The sequence below is a fragment of the Lampetra fluviatilis genome, chromosome 24 (genome assembly GCF_964198595.1).
Source record: "Lampetra fluviatilis chromosome 24, kcLamFluv1.1, whole genome shotgun sequence".
NCBI classification, from domain to species: Eukaryota; Metazoa; Chordata; class Hyperoartia; order Petromyzontiformes; family Petromyzontidae; genus Lampetra; species Lampetra fluviatilis.
Genome location: NC_136298.1, coordinates 9,875,434 through 9,902,682, shown reverse-complemented (window position 1 = coordinate 9,902,682; position 27,249 = coordinate 9,875,434). Strand labels below are relative to the sequence as shown.

Sequence of the window (27,249 nt, the reverse complement as noted above, 5' to 3'; positions counted from 1 at the left end):
GGCGCTCGACGATTTTTTTACTTTGTGTCCACCGTGACAAGACGAGTGGATAGCTTCGCTTGTTCACCTCCCTATCGCTTTATTATCTCCGCTCTCATGGTGACTGTTCCCATGAACTTGACTCAATGATTCCTTGTGAGAAGGGGAAAAACAACCAACTCCTGTTGCCTTAACTTATTGTTTATTTTATCTACCACTTACTTTTCTTATGCTATTCGTTCAGCTCGCTGTTGCAATTTTGCTCTGCCCGGTCGTTGTTAGGCGCTGGGGTCGTGATGGTTTCGTTTGTCATTCTTGTTGCTCCGTGCCCTACCGGTACCGTTCCCGCTGCAATGTGTACTCACGCCCACTTTACGGAGGGCGATATTGAAACGTAAAAAATTAACCCGTAAAAACAAAGTTTTTCACTCTAAATCCTTTATATGCGTGGCGGCTAGAGTCCTCTCGTCCTCTGGCTTGAGATGGCTGCCACCTATGGGTCAGATGATTGTCTCCAGCATTAAGCAATTGGTAATTAAATATTAAAACAATTTTTCCCTAAACAGTGTAAAATTTTGGAAACTTTTTTTCACGAAAATTAATTGTCACGCACAACGAGTCTGTGTGGAAAATGTCAGCTCGATTGGATCACGGGAAGTGGGTTAAAAAACTACCGAAATATTTGCACGGTCGTAAGCGCGCAAGCAAGCAAGCACGCAAGCACGCAAGCAAGCAAGCGAACTTAATATAAAGGATTTAAAAATAAAGATTGATTGACTCCTCCACACACGTTGAGGACTCGGTCTCGCAGAATGATTCGTCTGGCCATCAGGTCCCAGTGCAAAGCAACAAAGATAACAAACAAACAAAAACGTGTTGCCCAAAACTATTTAGTTTGATCACAATTACACTTGTCAATATCTTTTGCGTGTTTGGCCGCCATGCTCTGGTGGTGGTAATAGTGGTGGCCTCGGCCCCCTCATAACGAGTTTGTTTATTATTTAATTATCAGCAGCCACCCCCCGCCACCCCCACTCCGCGCCGTCCTCTCGACGGCAGCACTTGAAATCGTTGAACGAGCGCGCGCCAGAGAGAGAGAGAGAGCGCGGAGCGAGTGAGCCAGAGAGAGAGAGCAGAGCAGAGCGAGTGAGCCAGAGAGAGAGAGAGAGAGCGCGGAGTGAGCGAGTGAGCCAGAGAGAGAGAGAGCACGGAGCGAGCGAGCCAGAGAGAGAGAGAGAGAGCGCGGAGTGAGCGAGTCAGAGAGAGAGAGAGCACGGAGTGAGCGAGCCAGAGAGAGAGAGAGAGAGCGCGGAGTGAGCGAGTGAGCCAGAGAGAGAGAGAGCACGGAGCGAGTGAGTCAGAGAGAGAGAGAGCACGGAGCGAGTGAGCCAGAGAGAGAGAGAGCACGGAGCGAGTGAGCCAGAGAGAGAGCAGAGCAGAGCGAGTGAGCCAGAGAGAGAGAGAGCACGGAGCGAGTGAGCCAGAGAGAGAGAGAGCACGGAGCGAGTGAGCCAGAGAGAGAGCAGAGCAGAGCGAGTGAGCCAGAGAGAGAGAGAGCACGGAGCGAGTGAGCCAGAGAGAGAGAGCACGGAGTGAGCGAGTGAGCCAGAGAGAGAGCGCGGAGTGAGCGAGCGAGCCAGAGAGAGAGAGAGAGAGCGCGGAGCGAGCTAGCGAGCCAGAGAGCGAGCGAGCGCTCGTGGGCGCACCGTGCAAGTGGGACGTGACCGGTGAGGAGGTGCTGGGCGGATGGCACGGAGGCGTCGTGTTGGCGTAGCCCTTGTGAGTGTGGCCTGCAGCCGAGATGCCCGTAAAGTCGGGCGAACCGAGGGGCGGCAGGTGATGAGGCTGCTGCTGCTGCTGCTGGTGGTGCTGTTGCTGGTGGTGCTGGTGGTGCTGCAGGGGCTGGTGCTGGTGCTGTTGCTGCTGAGGCTGCAAGCCCTGATGGGGCGTTCGCCGGTGCATCTGCGGGGGAGCGGCTGGTACCCGGCCGGGGCTGATGTGGTGGGGAGACGGCGTGGGTGGGGCAAATCTGGCGGCAGGGTGGCACGGAGAAAGGCGGTGTAAGAATGCGACATTTTGGAAAAAGGATGCACGTGATGTCGCTCAATTTACTGCGTTGAATATTCATGGATGTATGTTAAAATGACAAACTTTCACTTTAATTGGCCTGTTTATGGGGTATCTATAGCATGATTTAGCAGTGCAGTGACTTCCAGTGACACTACTGGAGACTCAATTCCAATGTCAAGACATTTATCCTTCATCTAAAGCAATATATTTATTTAAAATAACATATTTCTCCATTTCACCCCCCCCCCCATGAAACACGTCACACTATACCACGCAGCACCTTGAGATTCAGTTGCATTGTGATGCTATCCAAATCCTATTTTAGTTATTGTTTATAATGACCTCTGCTAAAACAAATGTCTAATTATTGGGTCATTGGCTGGCTCACTTGCCCTCGCGGCCCACACTGGGTCTGGCCTGCATGGCCTCTTGGCAATAATAAAAAATATACATTTATTTGTATGGCGCCTTCCACTAATGTCTCAAGGCGTGTTCAAAAATCGAGGCCCGTGTTGTATATGTACAGTATGTTGAACTTCTTTCGCGCCGTACGTAGCCGACCGTGATAATTGGAGGTGCGGGGGAAGGACAACAAAACTAAACACAAAAAAACATTCGAAAGAATATTTTTTTAAATCTAATCAATATCATAATGTGCTGCTGGACATTAATATTTGCCGTTGCGACTTGCTGACCCGCCCATACCGGACCATCTGTTTCGTAGCTGCTTCATAGCTCATCCGGATTCCTCCAGTCTAAATAAAGATTCCGATGATGCCGAACATTCCCTCCCGCAGTCCCTCACCTGTCTCTCCGCTCATCTCGAGGGTGCAGTGCCGACACCTGCGGGTGCTGCTGCTGCTGCTGCTGCATGTGGTGGTGCTGCTGTTGCTGCTGCACTGCTGCTGGAGGCTGTGTCCCGGAATGGACGCCCGTGACCGTGACCGCCGAGCTCATGTTGGACACAAACATTCCTGGGAAACGAGCGGTCAGACAACGCGCAGGGCAATGGGTAAAGGTGCAGCCCTGCAATTGCTTGCTCAAGCCACTGCTGGCGGAAGGGCCTCCACTAGAGGGAGCTCTAGAGGGAGATGGCAGTACTGCACAGCAATTCATGAACCCATCTGTGTGGACCTCAGTGTGTCTCCCTCCCCACAACCCCGCCCCTGGACGGTATTATGCATGGATATTTGGTACGGTATCACAGTTGTATTGCCACGTAAAGCCAAACGCTCATTACAATGAAATCGGACAAATATCCCAGTGCAGGATCCTCTTGAAGAAGAGTCATGAGAGTCAGTGATGCTCTCCTAGATAAATAAACGGTACGATACCAGTATAAAATGTGCCATTTCACAAGGCCACCCTTGAAACTTAGCAGTTCGTGATTGAATTGGCTTTAACGTGACTCCGAATAAAACGGTGGATTCGGCTGATTCAACCACCAGAGGTGATCATCGGCGAGTGAACCCGGCAAGACTGCAATTAATTCCCCGCCCCCACCACAACACCCACCACTCGTCATCGCCCCACCATTCTTTCGCGACGACGTGGAGGCAGTGAGCACCGCGCGTGTCGTGGCGAATGGGAATGCTGGCGGGGGGCTTTTGTTGTAAACTATTTCTCTGCCCAACGCCATCACACACACAAAGGATCAGCAAGCCGTGGCTCGAACAATGCGTACGCCCTTGTATGGACCGTATGTTGAACTTCTTTCGCACCGTACGTAGCCGACCGCGCTAATCGGAGGTGCGGCGAGAAGGACAACACCACTAAATACAAAAAAGTTGTTCTAAACACATGGGTTCTCAATCTGAGTAATTTGAAAGTGCACAGCTCCAGTGGCTTCCTAATATCGGAAGGAAGAACGTTCCAGACGGCCGCGGAAGCGCATCTGAAAGCGGTGGAGAACACACGCACGCACGTGCCCCACAGTGTGGCCAACCACCCACGTACACCTCAGTGTGGCCAACCCAATGCTGCTGCTCACCTCCAGTACGGCCGTGGAGTGGAGATCAACTTGGGGAGGGTTTTTTTTGTTGCAACGACAAATTCGTGAATTCGGCAAGTGTCTTGGCTTTTGCGGTGCCACGGAAGATATCGTATGACGCGTCGCGCTGATGGCTTTAAGTGTTTTTTCGTGTGCTTTGAAACAATGTTTGTTGATTCATGTAGGCCAACCATGCTGCTGTTGTTGGAAATAGGTAGTCAAGAGATTAATTCCAGACGTGAATGCACTTTGCCTTCCAAGAACGGAAAACAACATGTGGGACGTTATGACATTGAAACATCCAGGCAGATTCTTATTAGTGTTAGTTACTTTTGTTACTTTTCATTGATATTCCTGCTTTTATTGCACACACACGTATACCGTATTGCACACACACACACACATACCGTGTTCATATACACCGTAAATGCAATAACAGCCGGATTAAAGCATGCGTAGGATTCCTGGGATGTACCCATTATTATTATTGCTTGAGGCTCATTGATCCAGGCCTTGGCCACATTTACAATTGTAATAAAATAAAAAAACCGCTTATATCATCGGACCTTTTCTGCCAGTATCAAAGTATGAACAAATAAGAAGAGCTTTTTATCCTTTCTGGAAACAAAAACAGGTGTTAAGATATTCACACACCAAATAGAAACCTCTTGCAAGGGAATCAAGTCTGCATTAACGCCACGTGTTTGTGGTGAACATGCAAACACACACGCTCTGATAATCTCCATATATATAAAAGGCAAAGTTGTGAATGTGTGTCCGTTCAAAATGTTTAGTGTACTTTCCGACATGCAACAAACTGCAAGTTTGCCATGTGGGTACTTTCCAGACTGTACACCATGCAAAAATGATAAAAGTACACTTTTTTGGGGGGGGGGGGGGGGAGCTCAATAATGCATAGATTTTTTGCACGGCAAGTGAGCTGTGACGTCACATCTGTCATGTGACCCGCGCATGTGGAAGCGTAACGCATTGTAGCGTAGCGGTTAGCGCGCTGCGCTACAAACCCGGCGACCCGAGTTTCATTCCTGCTCACGGCCACCACCGGTGACGATTATTTTAACCGGTCCTGGGCCTTCCCTAGGTCGACTCAGCATCAAACGAGTAAGTGGTGTGGTGTGTCAATATCGCCACTGGGGAGACAAAGGCGGCCGGGCGTGGTGAATCAAAGTCCCGGGCGAAGCCAGGTAGTAAAGCTAGTATAATATATGGCATTGTCTTTGCAACTGATTGGCCTACGCCAGAGACAGCCATACTTTATGGCCTTGTCTCACGACCAGTGTCTGACCAGAGAACGCCGACACAGCCAAGTTTTTTATGAATTTAGAAATGCCGATGGTTTATTGGAGAGCTGCATTGCATTGGAAGGCACCAAGGCTCTTGATAATGATTGTGTAGAACATCAGATATTCAATGATTCGTGTAATGAGTGAGAGGTGGCTGATACACTGCATTGGTCTCCTCCTCCTCCTCGCACCCGCCTCTCATCTGCTTCGCTTTCCGTGCGGTCGAGAATTCGTTTCAAGCCCAATCGCAGTAATCAACGTCACTGTAATCGAAGTCTTAACCAACGAGACTGGCCCACACTGCTTGCTCGGAGCACTGACACCGGTGATGATTAACACGGCTATTAATATTGCTAGCCTGACAATTTAACAGCCACTCAGCCAAGCCAGCCAGCCAGACGCGTGATGGGCTCACATTTGTCTTGACGTCAGCTCTCCGTTGACCCAACCCATCCATGATACATTAGTTAAGTCGTATAAATGATATTTCAACGCATATTTGAGAGAAAACTGATTAAATGCTCTTGGCATGCAACGTTTTACTTTCTCGACGAGAAAAGAAGACTGATTTGAAACGTTTGCTAGCTCGCGGCTGACGGCAATTGTTCTGGCTGTAAAGACGTCTGTGTTATTTAGAGCATGACTTTGCTATCGTGCCCTCTGACCCGCGGAATGATGGGCTGCAATTCATCTTGTCATTTGTGCATTACATGTAAAAAAAAAACACCGCATTTTTGGGAGACACAACCTACACATGTTCTATATTTTTAATGCCCCCAGTCCTTGCGGTTACAAAAATAGAAAAAAAGATGTATACGGCGTACTCAAACACAACAGAGCACTCGTGATTTCCCAGTGGGGAGACAGTGGAGCGTACTGTGGTGCGAGTGCAGAAGAGATACTGTACATAACACACACAAAAAAACATCTTTATAAACTTAAACAAAACAAAGATAGATGTTACAGGCGCACCTCTGGGGAAGGACAAATGCAACACAACATGATTTAAAAAAATAAAATGGCAAAGCAACGCAATTGGCAACATGCTGACGTTACTTTAAAACCAGGATATTACCCAGCGCGCGTAGAGGCATGGGCACATTTCGCTGCGTCGTCTTCGTCGTCCGCATGTTGAACGGGATCAATTTCTCCCACGCGAATCTGGGTTGGGTTAACTTTCAAGTTTCTAACCACATGCGCCGCATTTTTAACAGCTCTGCTAATTCGCCCCCCATCCATCTCGCCTTGCTGCCCATCTGGCCTCTTCCCTTCCCATTCCTCCTCGTAATTCCACAACCCTCTTGTTGGAAGTGTTCCTTTTTAATGTGAGCACTGCTCATATTTTACAGCTCAAATAATGTCACCACCTTTCAACGGCTATTGGGCAGCGCTCATCTCCGATGATGGGCCACGGCTGGCGACGACATTGTGAAATTATTCCGACGGCAGAGTGAAGATCACCGATAACTCTCCATGACACAGGTTATACGCCGCGTCCGGGTACAAGCGGAGGTGCAATGGGTAGTACGCTGCAACTGCCGAACCCGAGAGGAGGCGATAGCAAGCTACGTTTTTGTATCTGCCTCTGGCGTATTGTGCTTTCAACCCGGCGACCTGAGTTGGAATCTTCAGCCATGGCAAATGATATGAGAACCGGTCTGGCCATACTGCCCCTCCCACCTCACCCCTTCAATAACTCAAACTAACCAGCATGGTAAAGTATAGTTTAAAAAGAGATACCCATGACCGACATGGTGTGGGGGAGACTTTCCTTCATCTGTTGGTGGATTGAGAATGGCTGAAATTACATGTTTATAAATACAAATAAGTCTCGATTTGCAAAAGGATTACAGTTTCACACGCAGTTTTTTTGGGAGGACAGTTTTGGGAGTGAGTGCGGATCTAGATGAATAAAATGTGGGAGGGGGTTGAGGGGGCAGCCGCGGCAACTGCCATGTGGACATCTGAACCGTTTAGAATAATTCTGCCTTGCAGCCTTTGTCTGAAATGTCTCCTTTTTGACGCAGACATCTGAAAGAATATCTCCCTTTAGGCACGCATTCGCACCCAATCACCTCTTTTTTTGCAAGGTCAACCTCTTGCCCGGCTTTTTTTTTGTTAGATGCAAGCGTCGAAAAATAATATTTTGTACGTAGGCATCTGTGTCTATGTTTTATGGTCGAATCGAATTCGTTCTTACTGCAAAAATGCCTTTTGCATTTGTAGCACCTGCAAAGAATTGAGTAGAAATTGGTAGAATCGCAGCCTAGGGCAAATACTATTTATAAATTGCCTGTCAGCTCATGAGGTTATGAGTTCAATGTCTGTGGTGGTTGAGGCCAGGCAGTAAATCTGCCACCATGGCCTTCGGTTTCAGTGCCAGTGCAGTTCATCAGGAGCCAGATTTTTCTTTAAAAATGTAGCTCTGTTTTTGCTTGATGATTAATGTATCTGCCGCTAACCGTATCACAACGAGAATTGTCATGGTTTGTTTTACGATATGGTTCCTCCTTTTGTTATTGTAACCGCATGTGCTGCGAGCGTATTTTATAATTTACTGTTTGTGTTTATTTTTTGGCCGGTGTGGTGAAGTCAAAGCCCACATTCATGTCAGTAGAACACAAACGCAACAAAGAGGGTTATTTATCACGAGCCGGGCCTCAGGTGATTGATCGGTAATCATCACAGACTCCGATGAAAAACCTTAAACGTTTTGGAAATCACCATGGACATTTGGGAAATCACCAATACTCCCTGCTGCCCTCCTCACGGCTGATACCATAATGGCACCTCCTACCTTTGATTATACATTTATTTTGACCGCTTTAAGAGCTGCAACAATATCGGTCACGTGTTTTTTAATTTATTATAACAAACGGCCAAATGAAGCCTATTTCGCTAATGATCGAGGTGTGGTAAATTGTTCCGTTGAGACCTAATTGGGTATAATCGCGCAATTAACGGCTCGTCCCATTTTGAAATAATTGAGTGCAGATTATGATGTGCCAGGGTTATGTTTAGAGCTCAGGTTGTTATTTTTGTTTTTTTTCTCCGAAAGACTCAGGTATGAAAGGTTAACATTTGATATACCCATTCAAATGGTGTGGACTCAATGAGAACTCTTTACCACTCAGTTATGTGCCTCAACATCTATGCTCCCAGCCTTCAGCCTGCACTCGCCAGCGTGGTGAAGTATGACCAATTAACTTTAATGACTCACTTGGGGGGGCACTGGATTGGCGTGTACGTACATATTTATTCATCCTATCAAATTCCCAGAACATTATTCGCCGTACGAATGGCACACAAACAGGCGTGTGTACTTTACATCCCCGTAGCAATCCATTTCTGTGTCAGTCGTAAAGATTGTTTGACCACACGTGACTGGTCATCTCAGTTAGTCAACCCATGGCACCTGCTGGGTCTGTTCCATGACCTCCTGCCAGCGGGCCTTCGACACTTCACGTGGCTTCAAAGTGCACCTAGCATGGCACGAGTGCCGTGGTGACGTCACCATGGCTTCGTGGTGAATGGCGTTTGTTGTTGTTGTGTTGGCCAGTGTGGGATGGTGAAGGGAGCTGGGGGATCCGGGACCGGTTCAGATCTCATTCAACGCTGATATTTCCATGGCCAGGTATCGAACTCAGGTCATCAGATTCGTAATGCGGTTCGCATACCATTGCACTGGCACTAAGGAGTGAAAACAATTCCACCCCTATATATGCTTAGTGAAATAAAAACAATATAACCCCCCCCCCCCGTGGTATGATCTTAAACGCTCTACTCGTATCATGGGAAATGTGTTAAAAGGAAGCCACTGGGGCTATGCACTTTTAAATCGAGATTGAAAACTAATTTCTTTGGAACTTATTTTTGTGTTTAGTTTGTTGTCCTTTCCCCGCACATACGTTTAGCACGGTTGGCTAGGTACGGTGCGAAAGCGGTTCGAGAGATGATATCCCTTCCAAAACAACACGCAACTCCAACCTCGTATGCACACAGCTGCCCACGAATAAAATAAAAAAGTTCCACATTCGAGAAAGATAAAAAAAAATTAAGTAGTTCGCTGCCCAGCGTGCAACTCCGCTCACCCTGGTTGAGGTGGTGCGAGTCGCCCGGTGCCACCCCTCTTCCGTCGTAGCGCTCCGACGATGTCGCCATGCCCAGGTGCAGCCCCTGCGCGGACAGACACTCGCCCAGCGGTTCCTGCTCGTCCCCCAGCACAGACCGCAGCTGGAAGCCGGGCGGGATGGGAAACGGTTGAAACGGTGAGGGGGTAGGGAGGGGAGGTGGGGGGGGGTCATGGATTTTATGGTCAAGTCCTGGATTAACTGCCCAGTTCTGAAGCGATCGGTGGATCGTAGGCTGATTGCGGTTCTGTCGGTGGGGCAGAGTCTCTTCCTGGGCTTGTCCTAGCTCCGTCATCGACACGAGGACATATTTTCTTGTTTGAATGGTGTGATATTTTTCCACTCTTTCCGTCCAATATCTCCACGTGCAGTGGCACATTATGCTCTGAAAATCCAATTGATGCTGCTGCTATTATGGGGTGGACGCTGTGTGAAGGTCCCATCGTAGTAGCCATGTGCTCTGAGCAACAATGCTCCTCATTTGTCCGCTAAAGCCTCACCAAAAGTCTCCGTAGTCTCCTGCATGAGGGTTCTACGTCGGATGGTTTGGCCGAGTTCTGAACGAGAGTTTTTGCTTTTTTCTCTCGCAGAATCCCATACACAAGAGGGGATATTTATCTTTGCAAGCCAGCCCGGTCACCATCACGTAGCGGGAGCATTCTATTTCACAGGGGTTCATTCGGGAGGCACCGGCCGTACCGCAATGTTGCAGCGCGGTACATGTGACGCAGCATGTTGAAATTACAGTATTGGAAACAAAAGACGTGCGCGCTGTGGTCAATGCACCGAGGTCCGTACTAAATAAAGCCTAGTCCACAGAGAGCTCTCGCTGTCCATGGAGATGCGATGTTACCGGCGAAGGGGGGCGGGCGGGGGGGGGCATCGTATCATTCACGGGTGAATAAGCGCACGCACCTGCGCCTATCGCAATTACGCAAAACGGGGTAACACTACCGCGTAGGATTTCAGGGGTTGTGTACTGCACAGCTCTTCGATGTGTTTGTCTGGTGGTGTTGTTTGCCACGGTGTCCGACGTTTTTCCGCTCCACGTGCTGTGGGGAGCTTTTTCAGGATCTCGAACTTAAGGATTGTGGAAAAAAAGCGTGTTCAGGAAAGAGAGGCGACTGAAAGAGCTCCCCAACGTATGGAGTGAAACGTCGGACATCGTGCCGAGCAACAGATCGGAGAGGAAAATGGGGTAGTTGTGTTGGCTGACGAACGGTTTTCGCATTACTTTAAGTGCCTTTTTTTTAACGGAGATTTCACTGAAATCCCCTCTCGTTTCCCTAGCAGCGGCGAGCAAGCCAGCAGTTTTGATTGAGGGAGTGAGGGGGGATTTACGGTCGTAAGCAGGAAGCATTTGCTCATGAGCAGCAGCTTCTGGGTCTGTGTCTAGCTTGGCATGTGTCACTGAAGGCTGGCAGCGCTGGAATCCACAAGCCAGGAAAATATGAAAAATATTTCAACCGAAAGAGAAATATTGCATCATTAGACTCGTTTTAGTTTTGCCCACAGTGTGCGGTAAATACTATTTAAACTTCCCCAAAGGGTGTTTTGTGTGTGCTGCTTGAGCAAATTATAGTTGCATGAAGTTAATAAGTGGAAACATGGGATTGTTTAATCCCTCAAATACAGTTTAATCCAGTAGCCGGTGGGACTTGGAGATTAATGTCTCCAGGTATTACTCTCAAAGGGGCTTTTGTGCACAATGTGACACTGGATATTAAATAATGTTCCCGTGAGTCGGTTTGATGGCAGGTTTTTGACAGCCAGTCAATATGGAGCAAGACTGACTCATCATCATAATCAATGATCAATCATTAATTAACGTCCTCTTAAAAAATATGGCATTCTTTTTTTTGGGGGGGGGGGAAATATGAGACAATTTATTTTCAAACTGGTTAATCAATATTCATCCTTGACATTTTGTTTCATTTGTCTCTAGATATGACAAAGGTATATTCTCGTCTTCCTTTCTAGTGCTGCTGCACAATTAATGGGCAAGAGTCCGTTTGATTTCCTATATAAATATTAACTTAAAATTCTATAAAAACAATGAGTCCTCTGAACCAGCGTTTTGCAGCAACGTTTGTTGAAGACAAACCACTGGGACTGGCTGATTCACAATACAGTACATATATTTTTTTGGTTAGGCCACATAATAATCTGACTATATCCCCCCCACCCCGCCACCAAGCACCTGACATCGGTTGTAGCTTATTTGAAATTCCTATCTTTACGGTGTGGCCTGTAAACGCGTTCCTGCTTCGTGCACACGCTTACGAACGTAAAACCAAGGGACGGGGGGGGAAGTGCAGGGCGAGTGCTCGGTATAGAGCAGGGGTCGGCAACCTACGGCTCCGGAGCCGCATGCGGCTCTTTACGGGCTGCTTCTTGACGATATGTACGTATGTACAGTATGTACTCAGATGCATTGCGGCTCTTGAAATACTGAATTTTGTACCGAATTGGAAAGAAATGGCTCTTCTTGTTATTTTGGTTGCCGACCCCTGGTATAGAGGGTGGAAGGAAGGCTGCCGTGGCGGGTGGCGGTGCTACCTTTTTGTGGGTGTGATGCTCCTTGGCGGAGTGCGCCTTGACGTGCTTGCGCAGGGAGCTGGGGTCCGTGTAGCGCTTGCTGCAGCCAGGGATCTGGCAGGCGTACGGTTTCTGCAGCGACAACAGAGATGCGTTCGTGAGCGCGCGAGTCACGGCCCATACTTTTGTTGCGTTGGTGTTGTCGTGAGCGCACGCGTTGACAATGATCTTGGGTTGGTTCAAATACAAATGACTGCAGTCTCTATTCGGAATCGTTTGGAATGTTTTTTTTGAATTCCGGTTTTTAAATCGCAATTGGTTCGCTCGAACGGCCACTCCTGCTGTTTCTGGTCTTGTGTGCTGTGCTTTACGCACTGTTGTTATTATAGTAGTGTCATGATTATGAATGGAATTGGAAACTATTTTTGCTGGTAGATCATTTCAACTTAAAACAAATTCACTGCATCCTAAATGCATTTATTTGGCGGTTTGCAAGTCTCCTTAACTGCAACTACTGTACAAAAAACGTCTCAAATCGTTAAATTTTTACATTTCTGGGAATTATATTTGTTGGTTTGACTGCCATCTAACAAAGCATTGATTTGTAGCGGAACATTTGGAAAGTGCGCCCCCTAGTGTGTAGATGAGAAAAACAATCCCTTGAAGGAATTTCAGAAGCGGTTCTTTGATATCTCCTTCAGCGGGCTATTATCTAACACAATTACGATCCCTTACTCTGCAGGTTACAAATTGATACTTGGCATCGGTGTCTCATTAATGATGCCCCTAGCAGAATCTTACATTTTTCCACCTATAGATTGTCTTTGTGTTCCCATTGTTCCTGCCATTCAAGTTTACGCATTCCTCGCAAGCGATAACTGACAATTAACAAAACTAAGCATTGCCATCAACTTAGGGATGGAGCTACAGCTCCGTGGTCTCGTTGTCTGTCCGTGTGTGTTTGTGTGATGAGACGGCGTGGGAGTGGGGCTGTTGGCCTCATTTGACCAGTCATGGTCGCCACGCGCATCTGCGAGCGGATGTTACGGCTCAACGAATGACAAATGTTTTTTTTTAATCCTTTTTTCTCTTTTCCAGCAATTGACTGCTTCGGCCCCCACTGTATTCTAACGTGAAACATCTCACATAAAAGTCAAACTTCTCTCTGCTTAAACCAGTGGTTCTTAACCTCGGGTGCATGCACCCACTGGGGGTGCCGAAATGCCCCTTCTGGGGGTGCGAGACGTGTCCAGATTTTTTTTTGAAGGTAAATAATCGAAAACACAAATTAATCACAGACACGCAAGTACAATTTACGTAGTTTCATCAAACCCTATGTATGTATTAACATTTTATATATTTTTTTACGATTGAGAACCAAAGGGGTGCAAGGCTGCACTCAAGGTTAAGAGCCGCTGCCTTAAACCGAGCGATGCGGTGCGGCGTTCTTCTCCGCGGACAACGCCCAACGTACTGAGCCTCATGTCAGCCGACCACCGGCTGGGATGTTGTCGGCTGACATCAGGCTCGGCGCGTCCAGTGGTGCGTTCTTTGGGCAGAGCATCTCGGCAGCACCGCGGCTGAATCGTCCAAACGTCCGTCGCTCTCCTTCACCACGGCCGACGTTCTCGCTCAGCACCCCTCCCCTGCCCCAGCTCTACCAGTCCCTGTGACACTCCGCTCATCACCCACCCCCTCTACACGAAGTGGGACTCCACGGGGTGTCCCTGCGCCGTGACCTCACGAAGGTTCCTCACGGCCCGCAGCTGTAAAAGCGGCCGTGCGGGTATGGGTGACACTTCGCAACGCGAGCTGAAAAGGGAGGTCTCCCAGGCGCCCCGAAAAAGAAAAAAAACCCCCCACACATTGGAGACCCTTACACGTGCTGCGATTACTCATTCTAAATGTGAAAGAAAGGAACACGCAGAGACAGCTCGCTTGGCATTTTCAAACAAAAAAAACCCTGGAGGGTTTTATGACCAAATAAAAAAAATGCCTTTTTGCTCGGTTTGCTTTCATTGACTCTATAAAATAACAGTTCCCCTTACACCTCTTTGTGCCGTCAGCTGTTCATTTGTAAATCTTTTTGAAGCCGCGGGTTGTTTGAAATCTCGCACACACGCGCGCGCGCACGCACGCACGCACGCTTTACTTGAAATGCACTCGCACATCCCGATCGAGAGTTTATTTCGTGTTGGTGAGGAGGAAGAGGTTGCGCTACGAACGGGATGAACGAGTTAACCGAATTGGAGGCGATGAGATGGAACGGTGAAGCAAGGGCATGCGATGTTGGCGATGGGTTTCGGCTGCACGGGATGGGAGGCCGATGGAAATGTCCAACACAGGGGAGTCCGTAGAATCTTAGATTGCCACGAAGCAAGACAACAACAAAAATACGTGGTTAACAAATATCAACCTCCGTCGGGCTTTTAAGTGCCCTGAGCTACGCTTAAAATGGGGACATTCAGTTGGTGGTCCCATTGCTTTGGGAAATGAGGGTTGGTGGACCACGCGAGTCTGACACGCAGATCCGCAACAGGAGCTGGGAGTGAGAGGAGAGCAGGGGCAGTCCGACCGCAGGGAGCCAAGGAGGGACCCTCCTGTGGTGGGTCCCTGACAGCACCTCGCCTCTTCTCGTCCACCGTGGGGCTTTTTAATTGCAAAGCCGTGAGCCGTGGTGCGAGTGGATCGGCGGCGGTGCAACGTACTCACGCCTTCGCGCGCGCACGTGGCAGGTGTGAAAAAAGCCCCCCCTCCCCTCCCACCGGACCGATATCGAAACGTCAAAACGAAAAGTCAAAAAAATAGCTTGAGTTTGTAAAATGGGCTGGGGGTGGTGGATGGATGCCGGGGAGTTGTGTGTGGCGATGCAGCTGTTGGTGGTAGTGGTGGTGGAATAGCGGCGAAGGGAATCCGAGAGATTTTTGAAGGAAAAGGAAGGACAGTACCTGAGTTCGAGAGAAGGGCACTTTGCTGTGCACAAGCAGCAAAGAGAAATGTAGAGTTAAGACAGAGTCAGCAGAGACTGGTAAGGCACAGCAAGGGGCAATCCACTGCTGGTCGATGCCCTCCTCACAATAAGTCAGTCATAGCGGGTTGTTTGACCACACTTCACGCTGGTTGGGGCATGTTGGTGAGTGAGCTGGGATGCGGCAGGGGAGGTTCGGATATCATTCATTCCTGTTAGCTTTGGCCGTGATCGAACCTTCGTGAACTGTACACTGGCTGCCAGTCAGTCATAGAATTAATTTTAAAGTTATTTCATTGGTTTTTAAACCGTTGAACGGTTTGGCACCAGCATACACGTCTTCTATGCTTTTAATATATGAACCAACAAGATCCCTCAGAACCTCTGGTTCCGGTCTTTTAGTCGTCGCAAGGGTCGCGACCACATCTCACGGAGACGGCGGCCTTGAGTGTGGACACTCCTTGCCTGTGGAGCAGCCTGCGAGGGGATCTCGGAGAGCTTCGCAATCATCAAGCAATTTCAAGTTCAATCTTAAAAAACTTACCTTTTTAAAGTTGCTTTTACTTAAGATTCTTTAAAGTGTCATTTTTTAAATATGCTTTCGATAGCAATTCATTATAATGCAATTTTGTTCTGTATGGAAATTGCTTTAATTAGTCTTGCACTTTCGTCATTTAACAATGTTTCCTTTTATCTGTACAGCACTTTGAATTGCATCTTTTGCACGAAGTAGTGCTATATAAATAAAGGCTTGATTGATTGATAGCACAGTAGTGCGCTAACCATTCTGCCACCTCATCCACCCCTTGACATGCACCGCAGCAAACAAATATCCATCTGTGAAAATGCTGTTCGAAAAGCAACCTGGCAGTTACTGAGTTAGTGAGTCACGGTCTTTGCCCCTGTGAATTGTCGATCCGTGCGGACCACCGCACCCCTCTGCTCGGTTTGAGAGACGTCTCATTTCGTGTGCACTGTTTTCATTAGCGTCGTGTTTTATCAGCTGTTCGACTCGTTTATTCTTCAGCCACGCCGGCTGACGGCGAGGACACGCCCGTCGCACGGTAGCCAAACGCAGAGGGGAGAGCGAGAGAGAGAGACATCGTAATGCTCGGTTGCTGTAAATATGAATTCGAAACGAGCGTTCGAGAAGAGCTGTGCACACGGTTTCGATTACGGGTGGCGATGGCAAATCGTAACAAAAATATTTTGCCGTCAATATTTTTAAAATCTCCGAAACCCTGGCAGCTCTATGCGACCGGGTTACGCTTTTATTTTTGCTACTCGGCTAAACGGCGGAGGGATTTCACGAAGGCCAGCGGGTTTTTCTTCGCCTCCCCACCAATGTTGTTAGACGACGGCTTGCTCTCGTTTCAGAGTCATAGGCGAAGTTAACATTCTACGTTGTACTTTGCCGCATTTTGACGCAACGTGTGAGTAATGCACTCCAACGTACGTAAGTAATGATCTAGTTAAGCGATTATATTTTTTCTTAAGTTCCTGAAATTAAAACGCTCGTGCCTGCTTGACCCCGGTTTTTTTTTAGTATTATTAAAACCAACTGCTCCGTGATTGATTGGAACAAATGGATTGGAAAAATGAGCCCGTGACATGAATTAGTCAGGCGAGTGCCTAAGATATTTGTTTTAGATTATGGCCCTTGACAAGTTTCGAGTCTCTTTTTTTCTGACAAGTCGGGGGGGTGGGGGGGTGTCGTTGTTGTTACGTTGTTATTAAAAGGTTCATTTTTTGAGAGCCCGTAACTGAAATTAGGCAAACCTTAACTCGGGATATTGTGTTTGTGTATTTAAAGTGAAACGGAGAACTTATTACGACGGTACGATCGCGTAAATGATAATCGCCGACGCGAATGTCTAAAACAATAATTAACGACTATTAGAAATCGTTAAAACAACACCACCCTTCTGATGTATTAACAACTCTCTTCATTCCACAATCTTCTTTTACAGGAGAGAAGCGATCGCAGGCTCTGTCGTGAGTGTGGATTTGCAGAACGCCCGTGATGCCTGTGTAATCCAGAGGTGTGGACTCGAGTCATGTGACTTGGACTCGAGTCAGACTCGAGTCATGAATTTGATGACTTGCGACTCGACTTGGACTTGCATAACAATGACTTTGTCCCACCTATGAGATGTGGACTCGAGTCATGTGACTTGGACTCGAGTCAGACTCGAGTCATGAATTTGATGACTTGCGACTCGACTTGGACTTGCATAACAATGACTTTGTCCCACCTATGAGATGTGGACTCGAGTCATGTGACTTGGACTCGAGTCAGACTCGAGTCATGAATTTGATGACTTGCGACTCGACTTGGACTTGCATAACAATGACTTTGTCCCACCTATGAGATGTGGACTCGAGTCATGTGACTTGGACTCGAGTCAGACTCGAGTCATGAATTTGATGACTTGCGACTCGACTTGGACTTGCATAACAATGACTTTGTCCCACCTATGAGATGTGGACTCGAGTCATGTGACTTGGACTCGAGTCAGACTCGAGTCATGAATTTGATGACTTGCGACTCGACTTGGACTTGCATAACAATGACTTTGTCCCACCTATGAGATGTGGACTCGAGTCATGTGACTTGGACTCGAGTCAGACTCGAGTCATGAATTTGATGACTTGCGACTCGACTTGGACTTGCATAACAATGACTTTGTCCCACCTATGAGATGTGGACTCGAGTCATGTGACTTGGACTCGAGTCAGACTCGAGTCATGAATTTGATGACTTGCGACTCGACTTGGACTTGCATAACAATGACTTTGTCCCACCTATGAGATGTGGACTCGAGTCATGTGACTTGGACTCGAGTCAGACTCGAGTCATGAATTTGATGACTTGCGACTCGACTTGGACTTGCATAACAATGACTTTGTCCCACCTATGAGATGTGGACTCGAGTCATGTGACTTGGACTCGAGTCAGACTCGAGTCATGAATTTGATGACTTGCGACTCGACTTGGACTTGCATAACAATGACTTTGTCCCACCTATGAGATGTGGACTCGAGTCATGTGACTTTGACTCGAGTCAGACTCGAGTCATGAATTTGATGACTTGCGACTCGACTTGGACTTGCATAACAATGACTTTGTCCCACCTATGAGATGTGGACTCGAGTCATGTGACTTGGACTCGAGTCAGACTCGAGTCATGAATTTGATGACTTGCGACTCGACTTGGACTTGCATAACAATGACTTTGTCCCACCTCTGGTGTAATCTCCCATCTTAATCACGGTTCGATGCTGAGCTGTCGATTATTTAGTATCACTTCGCTCGCACTTGCGTTTGACATTCACCCTTCACTGTTTACATTGTTGTACGATGTTCACCATCTGTTTTATGTCTCCGTAACCTAATTTGTCATCGTACTATAATCAGCCAAGGGAAAATCTGCCCGAGCCAACTTACACTTTACGAAATATTTTTGTATATTGTGCCTGATAAAAACAACTTAACATTATAGACACAAATGTGGTGCAGTGGTGGTGGTGAAATTCACACACTGCACGATGAACCCGGTGACCTTAGATGGCCAAATCGACCTGAGTCTCGATATCTGTGAACTGTCCCCGTGCCCTTCTTTTACTCACCCGCAATGACCAGTGTGGTGAAGTATGGTCAAACAAACTCCCCCATTGTCATCCTGGCATGGGGAGAACCGTCGTCTAGCAGTGGATTGACAAATGGGCTGTAATTGTGTTATTTGGACACGCACTGCATCGACTCAAACACAAACAATGGGCAGAAGAAGTGAGCACGATCATTGGGGTTGCTCCTTCTCTGCTGCCTGGCATTCCCTTCCTCCCTCTGGCTTTCTGCACCCGTGGCTCCATCCCTCTTCTCACGTCTCGACTTGAGAACTTCCTCTTCTGCTTCGCCTGTGTCCATCTCCGCCAAGGAAATGGGTCACTACTTAACTCATATTTCACAACTCCCTGCTCTATCTAACTTCCCCGTTTCACCATAAATCATAATTATAATTCCCCTCGTCCTTCGCTCACCATCTTTCACACGCACATCTAATTTGTTCTTACATCCCGTCGCTTCTGTCTACCCAGCGATTTAAACGGGCACGCGACAATTAGTCCGCTAGCAGTGACCTAAAAATATATATTTCAGGGCAGCGCCTTTACCCATTTCTAGTAAAGGGTACAAACATGAACGCGGGTGGACAGGCGGAGAGACGGGTTGGCAGATATGGAACCGTATGCTTCACAGACACAGAACTTCCAGGTTAAAAGGAGCCACATTCCAAGAATCAACGGCCAGGTCATCCAGGTGGTCTCTATAAGCCTGCAACTCAATACAGGCCCTCGCTGTGGGAAACGTAACGTAAGAATGCATTGCGCGCGTGCGATGCATTAAAGGTCTGGTTTATTTTTCCTTCACGTGTAGTAATATTACTCATACATGTCCAATAAAAAGTAAAGCGGTGGGGGGAGAGGGAGGGCCTGGTTGGAGGAGATGGTGGTGGTGGCGTTAATCGAAACTTTGGCAGCCTGCACGCACACGGCGCGTGCGTGTGGGGGTGGTTGCGCTGTAGAAGGTGATAGCGAGGGCAACCCTCATGCACCGCCAGCCACCTGTCGCACCTGCGGCCCCACCGCCTCGCGCGAGTGGAGAAGCTGGCGACAGCGGCGGCGGTGACGCGAAAGCTCAACTCGTCTTTTTTGGGAGGCTCAACCGGAGACGTGTGGTGAGCTCGCAGGCCCCTCCCTCTACTAAACAGCCCCGCCCACTTTCGCATAGACACGCCCACTGAACTCACTAGCACGCCCTTCGACCCGGCGAGTGTGTTCGCTCTCCCTGGTGTCAACTTGCTCATCAGGCTCGGCCTGCTCCCCTGGCAACCACGACTCGGTTAGCCCGCTCACCCCCTTGCGCCCCTGTGCCTGTATCGCGAGCCGAGCACGAGGTCACAGACGACTTTAAACCGTGACGAGCATCTCGGGGGGGCAGCCTCGCCGGGGGCCCGCCGGCAGGAACGTCGTGGCTAAACGGGGACTAGGCGGCGGCCTCACCGTGTCGAAGTGCGTGCGCTGGTGCTTGGCGCGGTCGCTGGAGTTGCTGAAGGCCTTGTGGCAGCCGTGCTGCTGGCACAGGTAGGGCCGCTCGCCCGTGTGGCTCCGCAGGTGGATCTTGAGGTTCTCCAGCCGGGAGAACGCTTTGCTGCAGCCCTCGAACTGACAAAGACACAGACCACACCACCCGCATGTAAAGCCTTTAACAGGCTGTTGGAGCAAAGTGCTGTTCGCGAACATCGAGATGGAGGATGACACGGCAGGCGAGTGCTTTGAGTGACCAGAACAATTCTAGGCTGCTTTTGGCTCCCCATGGTTGATGTTTATACATCGTACCAGGTACGCTTTTTCAGATCACCGATATTAACCGTGAGTCGGAACCATTTTTTTTGGGGGCCTGGGAAAAAAAGAGTGCAGTGGGCTAATCACTACACGACCGCTCCCTTGAACTGACACACGCACACGGGCACCCAGGAATGAATATCATCATGGGTTGATGACCCAGAAAAACCTCCAGCAGGCCCATCACATCCAGTAGCCAATTCGTTGTGGTCGTGACTACCAGTCACCCATAATAATATTCTAATAAGGGGCCGTCCATAAATGACGTCACGCGATTTTGGACGATTTTTGAACCTCCCCCCCTCTTCGTCACACGGCGTCACAAAAAGTCAGACCCCCCCTCAAATATGACGTCACAAAGCTCTTACCCCCCCCCCCCCAAAAAGAAACATGCTTCAAATCGCTTTAAACTATTGTCATTGTAGTGCGTATTTAATGTGGCGCTGCACTCTGATGTTGTAAAACGTGTTGTCTATATTTATTTAAAGTTGCGCATTTGACGTGACGTCACATTTCTTAAACCTCCCCCCCTCGTCACACATCGTCACAAATGTCTGACCCCCCCCCCTCCCCTAGGTGCGTGACGTCATTTACGAACGGGCCCTAATACATCCTGTAATAAAAAAAACAGCTGATCTGCCCACTTTTTCAAGGGATACCAAGGTTAAAACAAGCTTAAAATGATTCGCGTTAAATTACGGCAAATATTTGGAAGTGCGGTCTGACGAGACAAAAATAAGTAACAAAAAAAAAACCATACACATCAGAGGAATAGAAGCAAGACAACATGATTCGACATGTGCACACAAATGTCATTTGTGAACGAGCCTATGGCTTAAATGCAAATCCTATCGTGTACTTGGAAATGAGACGGGGTGCCATTGCTGTGTTTGAAAGATGAAATCCCGGGCATAAACATTGCCTTCAGAGACCAGAACCCGCACGGCACCATTCTTTGTCCACCCCCCTCACCCCCTTCGCTCCGTGCCTCTCACACAACCACCCTCCTTGCACCGTCTATCTGTGAAGTCATGGAGAGCCTTTGCTTTCTCAAAGAGGCAAATTTCGCCCTTGCTGAGTTTCACCTGTCCTCTCCTTAAACCCCTTTCACGTGCACGACTCCCCGAGGCGCAGTATCTTGAGACAATGGTTGCATTAAAGACGCTTTACTCATCCAAATAAATACACGCTGCCAAGCTCAGCAGTGTTCATTACGACGCTGTTTTTTCAGACAGCTCTGTTCTTCACCTGAGGACGGCTGCTTGCGTTGTGCCCGAAACGTCGTGAGAATTTGTGCCCGAAACGTCGCGAGAATTTTATTATGTTTTATTTTCATTATTTTATTATTTCCCTTATACTTGACTTTACCGAAAGAACCAAGAAGATGAATCCCTGCAGTCACGAAAGCTTGAAATCGAAATTCAACCGCCTCTATGGGGAGGGATTCCATACAACTTTGAGATCCTTCATCAAAGTCCGGGATAAGAAAGCTCAGCTAATCGAGTCTCTCACCTTTCTGAAGAGATGCCGCGACTCTAAGGTAATACCAATCGCATTTACACTAACCTCTGTTGCTGTAACTTCCTCTGTTGATATGTAAACTCCTTTGTCAAAGCACTCTGCTCCTTCCACCCAGCTTAAATACATGCTGCCAAGCTCAGCAGTGTTCATTACGACGCTGTTTTTCAGACAGCTCTGTTCTTCACCTGAGGACGGCTGCTTGTGTTGTGGCCGAAACGTCGTGGGAATTTAATTTTATTGTTTTATTTTTATTATTTTATTATTTCCCTTCTACGTGACTTTACCGAAAGAACCAAGAAGATGAACTCCTGCATAGCAGGTGAGATTGTCATCTCACCTGCTATACACCGCGGTATTCTCTCCACGCTGCGCCATTGATTCACCATACTTCACTACCGCTGCTCGGTGAGGATTTGTGAACAGGGGAGGCCCAGGACCGTTCTCGATATCACTCGCCACTGATGTCAGTGGCATCAGTTGCAAGTTTGTAATAATACATATATATATATAAACACCCAGCTCTGTCATTCTGTGACTGTGATTAACGCGGCACGGATTGGTTAAAGTGTATGACGTGACTGCGAGCAAGCAGCCAACCAGAGGTGCGCCCCTCCCAAACATGTACGCTCCCGGATTGGTTGAAGTGCGTCACGTGACCGCGAGCAAGAGACGGGTGAGTGAGAGTGAGGAGACGGCTGAGTGAGAGTGAGGCAGAGCCGTGCTCGGTCCGCTGCTGCCTTGAGGCAGAGCCTTGCTCTGTCTATTACATTAGTACTGCTTTTTTGTGTGTGCTTAAATCCACTGCTGGATGAAGGCCCACCGCACGCTGTGCGAGTGGATCGTAAGGATTTACTTGACCAGTCTCTTGGGGGGCGCCGCAACAACTTAGTTCTGTTATATTGTAGATACGAGATACTCTGCCTTTGCTTGCTGAAGTCTTGCAAATTGTCATGCTTTTGTGAATGCACACTCATGATGTGGCATGGGTGCACAGGGCATGGTTCCAATGCAGGATGAATGTATGTATGTCGAAATTATTTCGCACCGTACGTAGCTAACAGTGTTAATCGGAGGTGCGGGTGAAGGACAACAAACTAAACACACAGAGCAGTTCTAAAGAAATTAGTTTTCAATCGAGATTGAAAAGTCCATGGCTCCATTGGCTTCTTGATATCACAAGGAAATGAGGGAAGCCTTCACTTGTCCACCCCAACCCACACCCCACGTCCACCACAACCCACACCCCACGTCCACCCCAACCCACACCCCACTACCACCCCACCCACACCCCATGTCCATCCCAACCCACACCCCACGTCCACCCCAACCCACACCCACATCCACCCCAGCTTACACCCCACGTCCACCCCAACCCACACCCACATCCACCCCAACCCACACCCCACGTCCACTCCAACCCACATCCACCCCAACCCACACCCCACTACCACCCCAACCCACACCCCAAATCACGAGGCGCGTACACCGTCACGCTCTGGATTTACAATCACGCGAAGCAGTGCGGAGCTGTTGTGCGAGCGGTGCAAAGTTTTTGACCGAGATCGGTCCTGAAACAAAACATTTATTTTTAAATTACAAGTGGCTGTTATGAAGTGTGTAAGAAAGAAAAAGAAAATATTTGCCACATGTGAGAGGGCGTTCGAGCGCTTTAAATGAACAAAGCGTCCAAAAGCACGTGTACGGCAGGGTACGAGGAGCCAAAAATACCAAATATTAATGACCCACTATATTCTCACGCTCTTTGAAATAGAGATGTTTATGACCATTGCGCAACTTAAGCTCAAAGTTATTTTAAAGCCACTCGATAAGTTAATTTATTTTAAAAAAAGCATATATATATACCACGCAGCCATGAAAAAAAATCTTTCCACGCAATCCTCCAGTGCATCGTTCTGGAAGAAAATCTCTTTAACAAATTGCCCGCAATATGAGAAGAGAGTTTAAGATCATAACACGGTGAGCTTGGAGTTTTATTTTACAAAAATAATATACGTCGGAGTGTAATTCTTTTTTTTCATGCACACAGCCATTTGCCCAGGGGGTTGGTTTTGGTTGGAGATTCATTCCAACTGATTTTAGTCGAATAACCACACAACCAGCAAATGGGGGGGGGGGGGGCTTTAATTCAGTATTGGGTTGACAAATTGGCTGCAATTCTTTTTTCTTTAATTCTGATAGAGTACATAGAAACAAAAATCTATGTTCGGCCAGACTTTAACGGCGCAAGCCACAAAACTGCATGGGTCTCGGCTGAATGTGTCCTGTCACATTTTTGTGCGGAGGGGGGCGAGGGGGGGGCAGTGGGGGATTCGGTGGGGGGCACAGAGTCGCTCACTGATGGCCAAGATTAGGATCCTGCGGGTCCACTCTCTCTCGAGAGATTTAACACAGAGGGCCCCAAGGACAGACGCTTGACAGACAATTAATTTAACTGAAAAATAAAAATTATTTTTAAAAAAGTACCACATTGAGCGATTCAACAATCCCCTCTTCGGCGCTTCCCCCCCCCGCGTGTGAAAACGTGGAGATTGGCAAGCATCATATTTGGATATGTGCGGAGCATTTTAAAGCTCTGCGAGGTCATAGCTCCAACTTGTTATTCTCGTTTGTCAGCTGGTAGAACGGTCTGCGCTGCACAATAGCACATTCATGGCTCCATATTGTTTTACAATCGCACGGCTGCATTGCCACGTTTGATTATTTTTCGTATCAAGAACAATAACTATGGGCTTAGATTGAACAATAAAAAAACACACGCAAGTGAGATTAAATAAAAGCTAACCAATAAAACACATTTTCATTGTTGTGATGAACCAATCATCCCTTTGGCGTTTATGAAATGAGTACTGCTTTGTTCAAAGTCAACTCAGTTGGTGGGATTTGAGGACTTAATATAATGATATTTCACACAAGTGTTCCAGTGAGATTTGGGACGTAATGGAGGCAAGCAGGCTGACCTACGCGAGCCCAGATGCTCCTCACAGGGCAATGGATTTAAACAATGAATCTTCCTCTCCGTCCCATCACATGAAATGCGAGCTTTCAGACTAATCTTAACCAAGAGAATTATTATCAAACGTGAAAACTCCGGAGCAGCTTGACACAGGGCGAGGAGTCCCCCCTGCCCTTGACTCCACAACGACCACAGAGCAGCTAACGCCGCTCAGAAATCAACTCGCACAGCGAGGCACATCGCCTGCCACGTGGGTGGGCAGTTTTTCAGGTTTGCCATCAAAGAGTGGGCTCCATTCTCCCTCCCCCCTCCGCCAAAGGTGATGAGACGTGAACTCCCTCACCTGGTATCCATAGGTTCGATCCCGACCCCGACGATGCATTATATATTTGGAGTTTGCATGCCTCTCTCCCCGTGATAGTTGCGTGGATTTTTATCCGGGTCTTCCATATTTAGAATCACCGTGCGTTCAGAGTATTTGGCTGATATACATTTCCACGTGATAAGCCACCGAGTTGAGCTATTATTTGTGGCCAGGCGGCTTCTGAAAAAATCGCTATATAGCTCAGTGGGCCTTACCTGGTAAAATAAAAGAACGAAAAGTTTAGTTTCCCACGCCGTTCAACAAATCCCCTGGCTCAGGAGTGAGTGGTTTACGTGAGAGGGACACCCGGCCAAGTTTTGAGTTTCCTTTGTATTTCTCGGTTTTTTTGTTATCATCATCATCACCCCACACCCATTGGCTAATCTAGCACGCATTACGTGGTTTTGCAGTAAATTGTAGATCAAGAACGACCGCCCTGTTGCCTTGATGCAAATGAACGCTAAGCCGTTAACGACTCGCCAACTTCACGAGTTGATGAATTGTCGCGCAGCAATTATGGAATCGCTTGTGATGTTTACCATCGCGGTGCGCCGAAGTGACTCTTGCGGCTGCAGAGGCAACGTTACCCGATTGGACTCAACATTCATGTAAATTAAATGGTATGCAAAAGCCCTCTGAGATGCCTTTACTCATGTGAAGTGCGCGATTTTAATATAGATTTCTTGGTTGAACATGTATATGCATCTAAAGCAATTTATTCTCACATGGACAATTTGGTGCACGCATCACGAGCGTAACGATCGATTTGAATTTGACGGCCCGACGTGCCGCCGCTACACCTCCACCCACCGTGCACTTGTTGGGCTTCTCCCCCGAGTGGACGCGCATGTGTATGAGCAGCTTGTAGCGCGCGTTGAACGGCCGGTAGCGCCTGGGGCAGCCGGTCCAGAAGCAGGTGAAGTCGTCGCTGCCCTTGCGCTGGTCCACGTGGGCCCTCTCGATGTGCCGCACCAGCTCCTCGCGCCGCTCGTGCTGCGACGCGGCGCAGTCCATCCACCGGCAGCGGAACTCCACCTCGTCCGGCTCCAGCGGCGCCGCCGCCTCGGCCCCGGGGGCGCCGGCCTCCGGGTCCCCTCCGCCGGCGCGAGCGCAAGCGCCGGCGGGACCGCGGTGAGCGCCGTACGGCGGCGGCGGCGTGAGCGGGCAGGCGTCCGGGTAGCCGTTGCTCAGCGGCTCCTGCTTGAAGGTGGCGCAGCGCCCTCGCCGCGCCGCCGCAGCCTCCCACGAGTAGTGGCGCTCGTTGTCGAGCGACGAGCAATCGGCGGCGCGGCCGGCCAGCTCCGCGTGGCACTGGCCGCCGGGGGGCGAGGGGCCCCCCGCCCTGGCGCGCAGGTGCTGCCCGTAGACGCCGGCCTGGAGCGAGACGCACGAGGGGGCGGCCCGGGCGCCGGCGCCGATGTACGCCGCGAGAGACGTGGGCGAGGTGCGGACGACGGCGTCGATGTCCATGTCGACGGGGAACGCTTGCGGCGCGGAGTGCGGCGCGGAGTGCGGCGCGCGCTTGCGGTGCCGGTCGAGGCGCCCGGCCCGCGCCGTCGCCGGGTCGCCGAACGGGTAGCGGCAGGCGCCAGGGGCGGGCGCCGGCTCGCTGCCGCGGCCGTGCGTCTGGTTGCCGTCGCAGGCGCCGGCGGGCGACGGGGAGATGGTGCCGTAGCCGCCGGGCAGTGGCCACTCCTGCTTCAGAGCCGCGGTTTGGCTGTCGGCCAGGCCGGGCCCGATGGACGCGGTGGACTCGTGGGAAATAAGCGATCTGTTCGGAAGAGGAGTTGATAAAAACACAATGCCGATTTGAGCGCCGCGAGTTGCTCGAAGGGAAGTTTAGTGCGATTTAAAATCAACCGTTCGTGTAAAGCCAGGTTAATTCGATTTTTTCTATAAATGTAATTTTTTTTAACATGATGAATTCAAGCTGGTTTATTTTGAATGTCACGTAAAAAAATAATTTACAGTAATTTATCAATCCACTGCTGAATGAAGGCTTCCCTAT

The 27,249-nt window shown here is 48.8% G+C and overlaps 1 protein-coding gene across 1 annotated transcript in view; it reads right to left on the bottom strand.

The window, feature by feature from the left end:
- Positions 1-27,249, bottom strand: part of LOC144941132 (zinc finger protein GLIS3-like) — a 76,244-nt gene that overhangs the window by 10,318 nt on the left and 38,677 nt on the right. Inside the window, exons 4-9 of the mRNA XM_078867658.1 lie at positions 26,052-27,012; positions 20,041-20,202; positions 12,033-12,143; positions 9,435-9,576; positions 2,855-3,023; positions 1,686-2,008 (exon numbers count right to left, since the gene is read on the bottom strand). Of these exons, the coding sequence (XP_078723784.1) occupies positions 1,686-2,008; positions 2,855-3,023; positions 9,435-9,576; positions 12,033-12,143; positions 20,041-20,202; positions 26,052-27,012 (1,868 nt within the window). The remainder of the gene's footprint in view (positions 1-1,685; positions 2,009-2,854; positions 3,024-9,434; positions 9,577-12,032; positions 12,144-20,040; positions 20,203-26,051; positions 27,013-27,249) is intronic.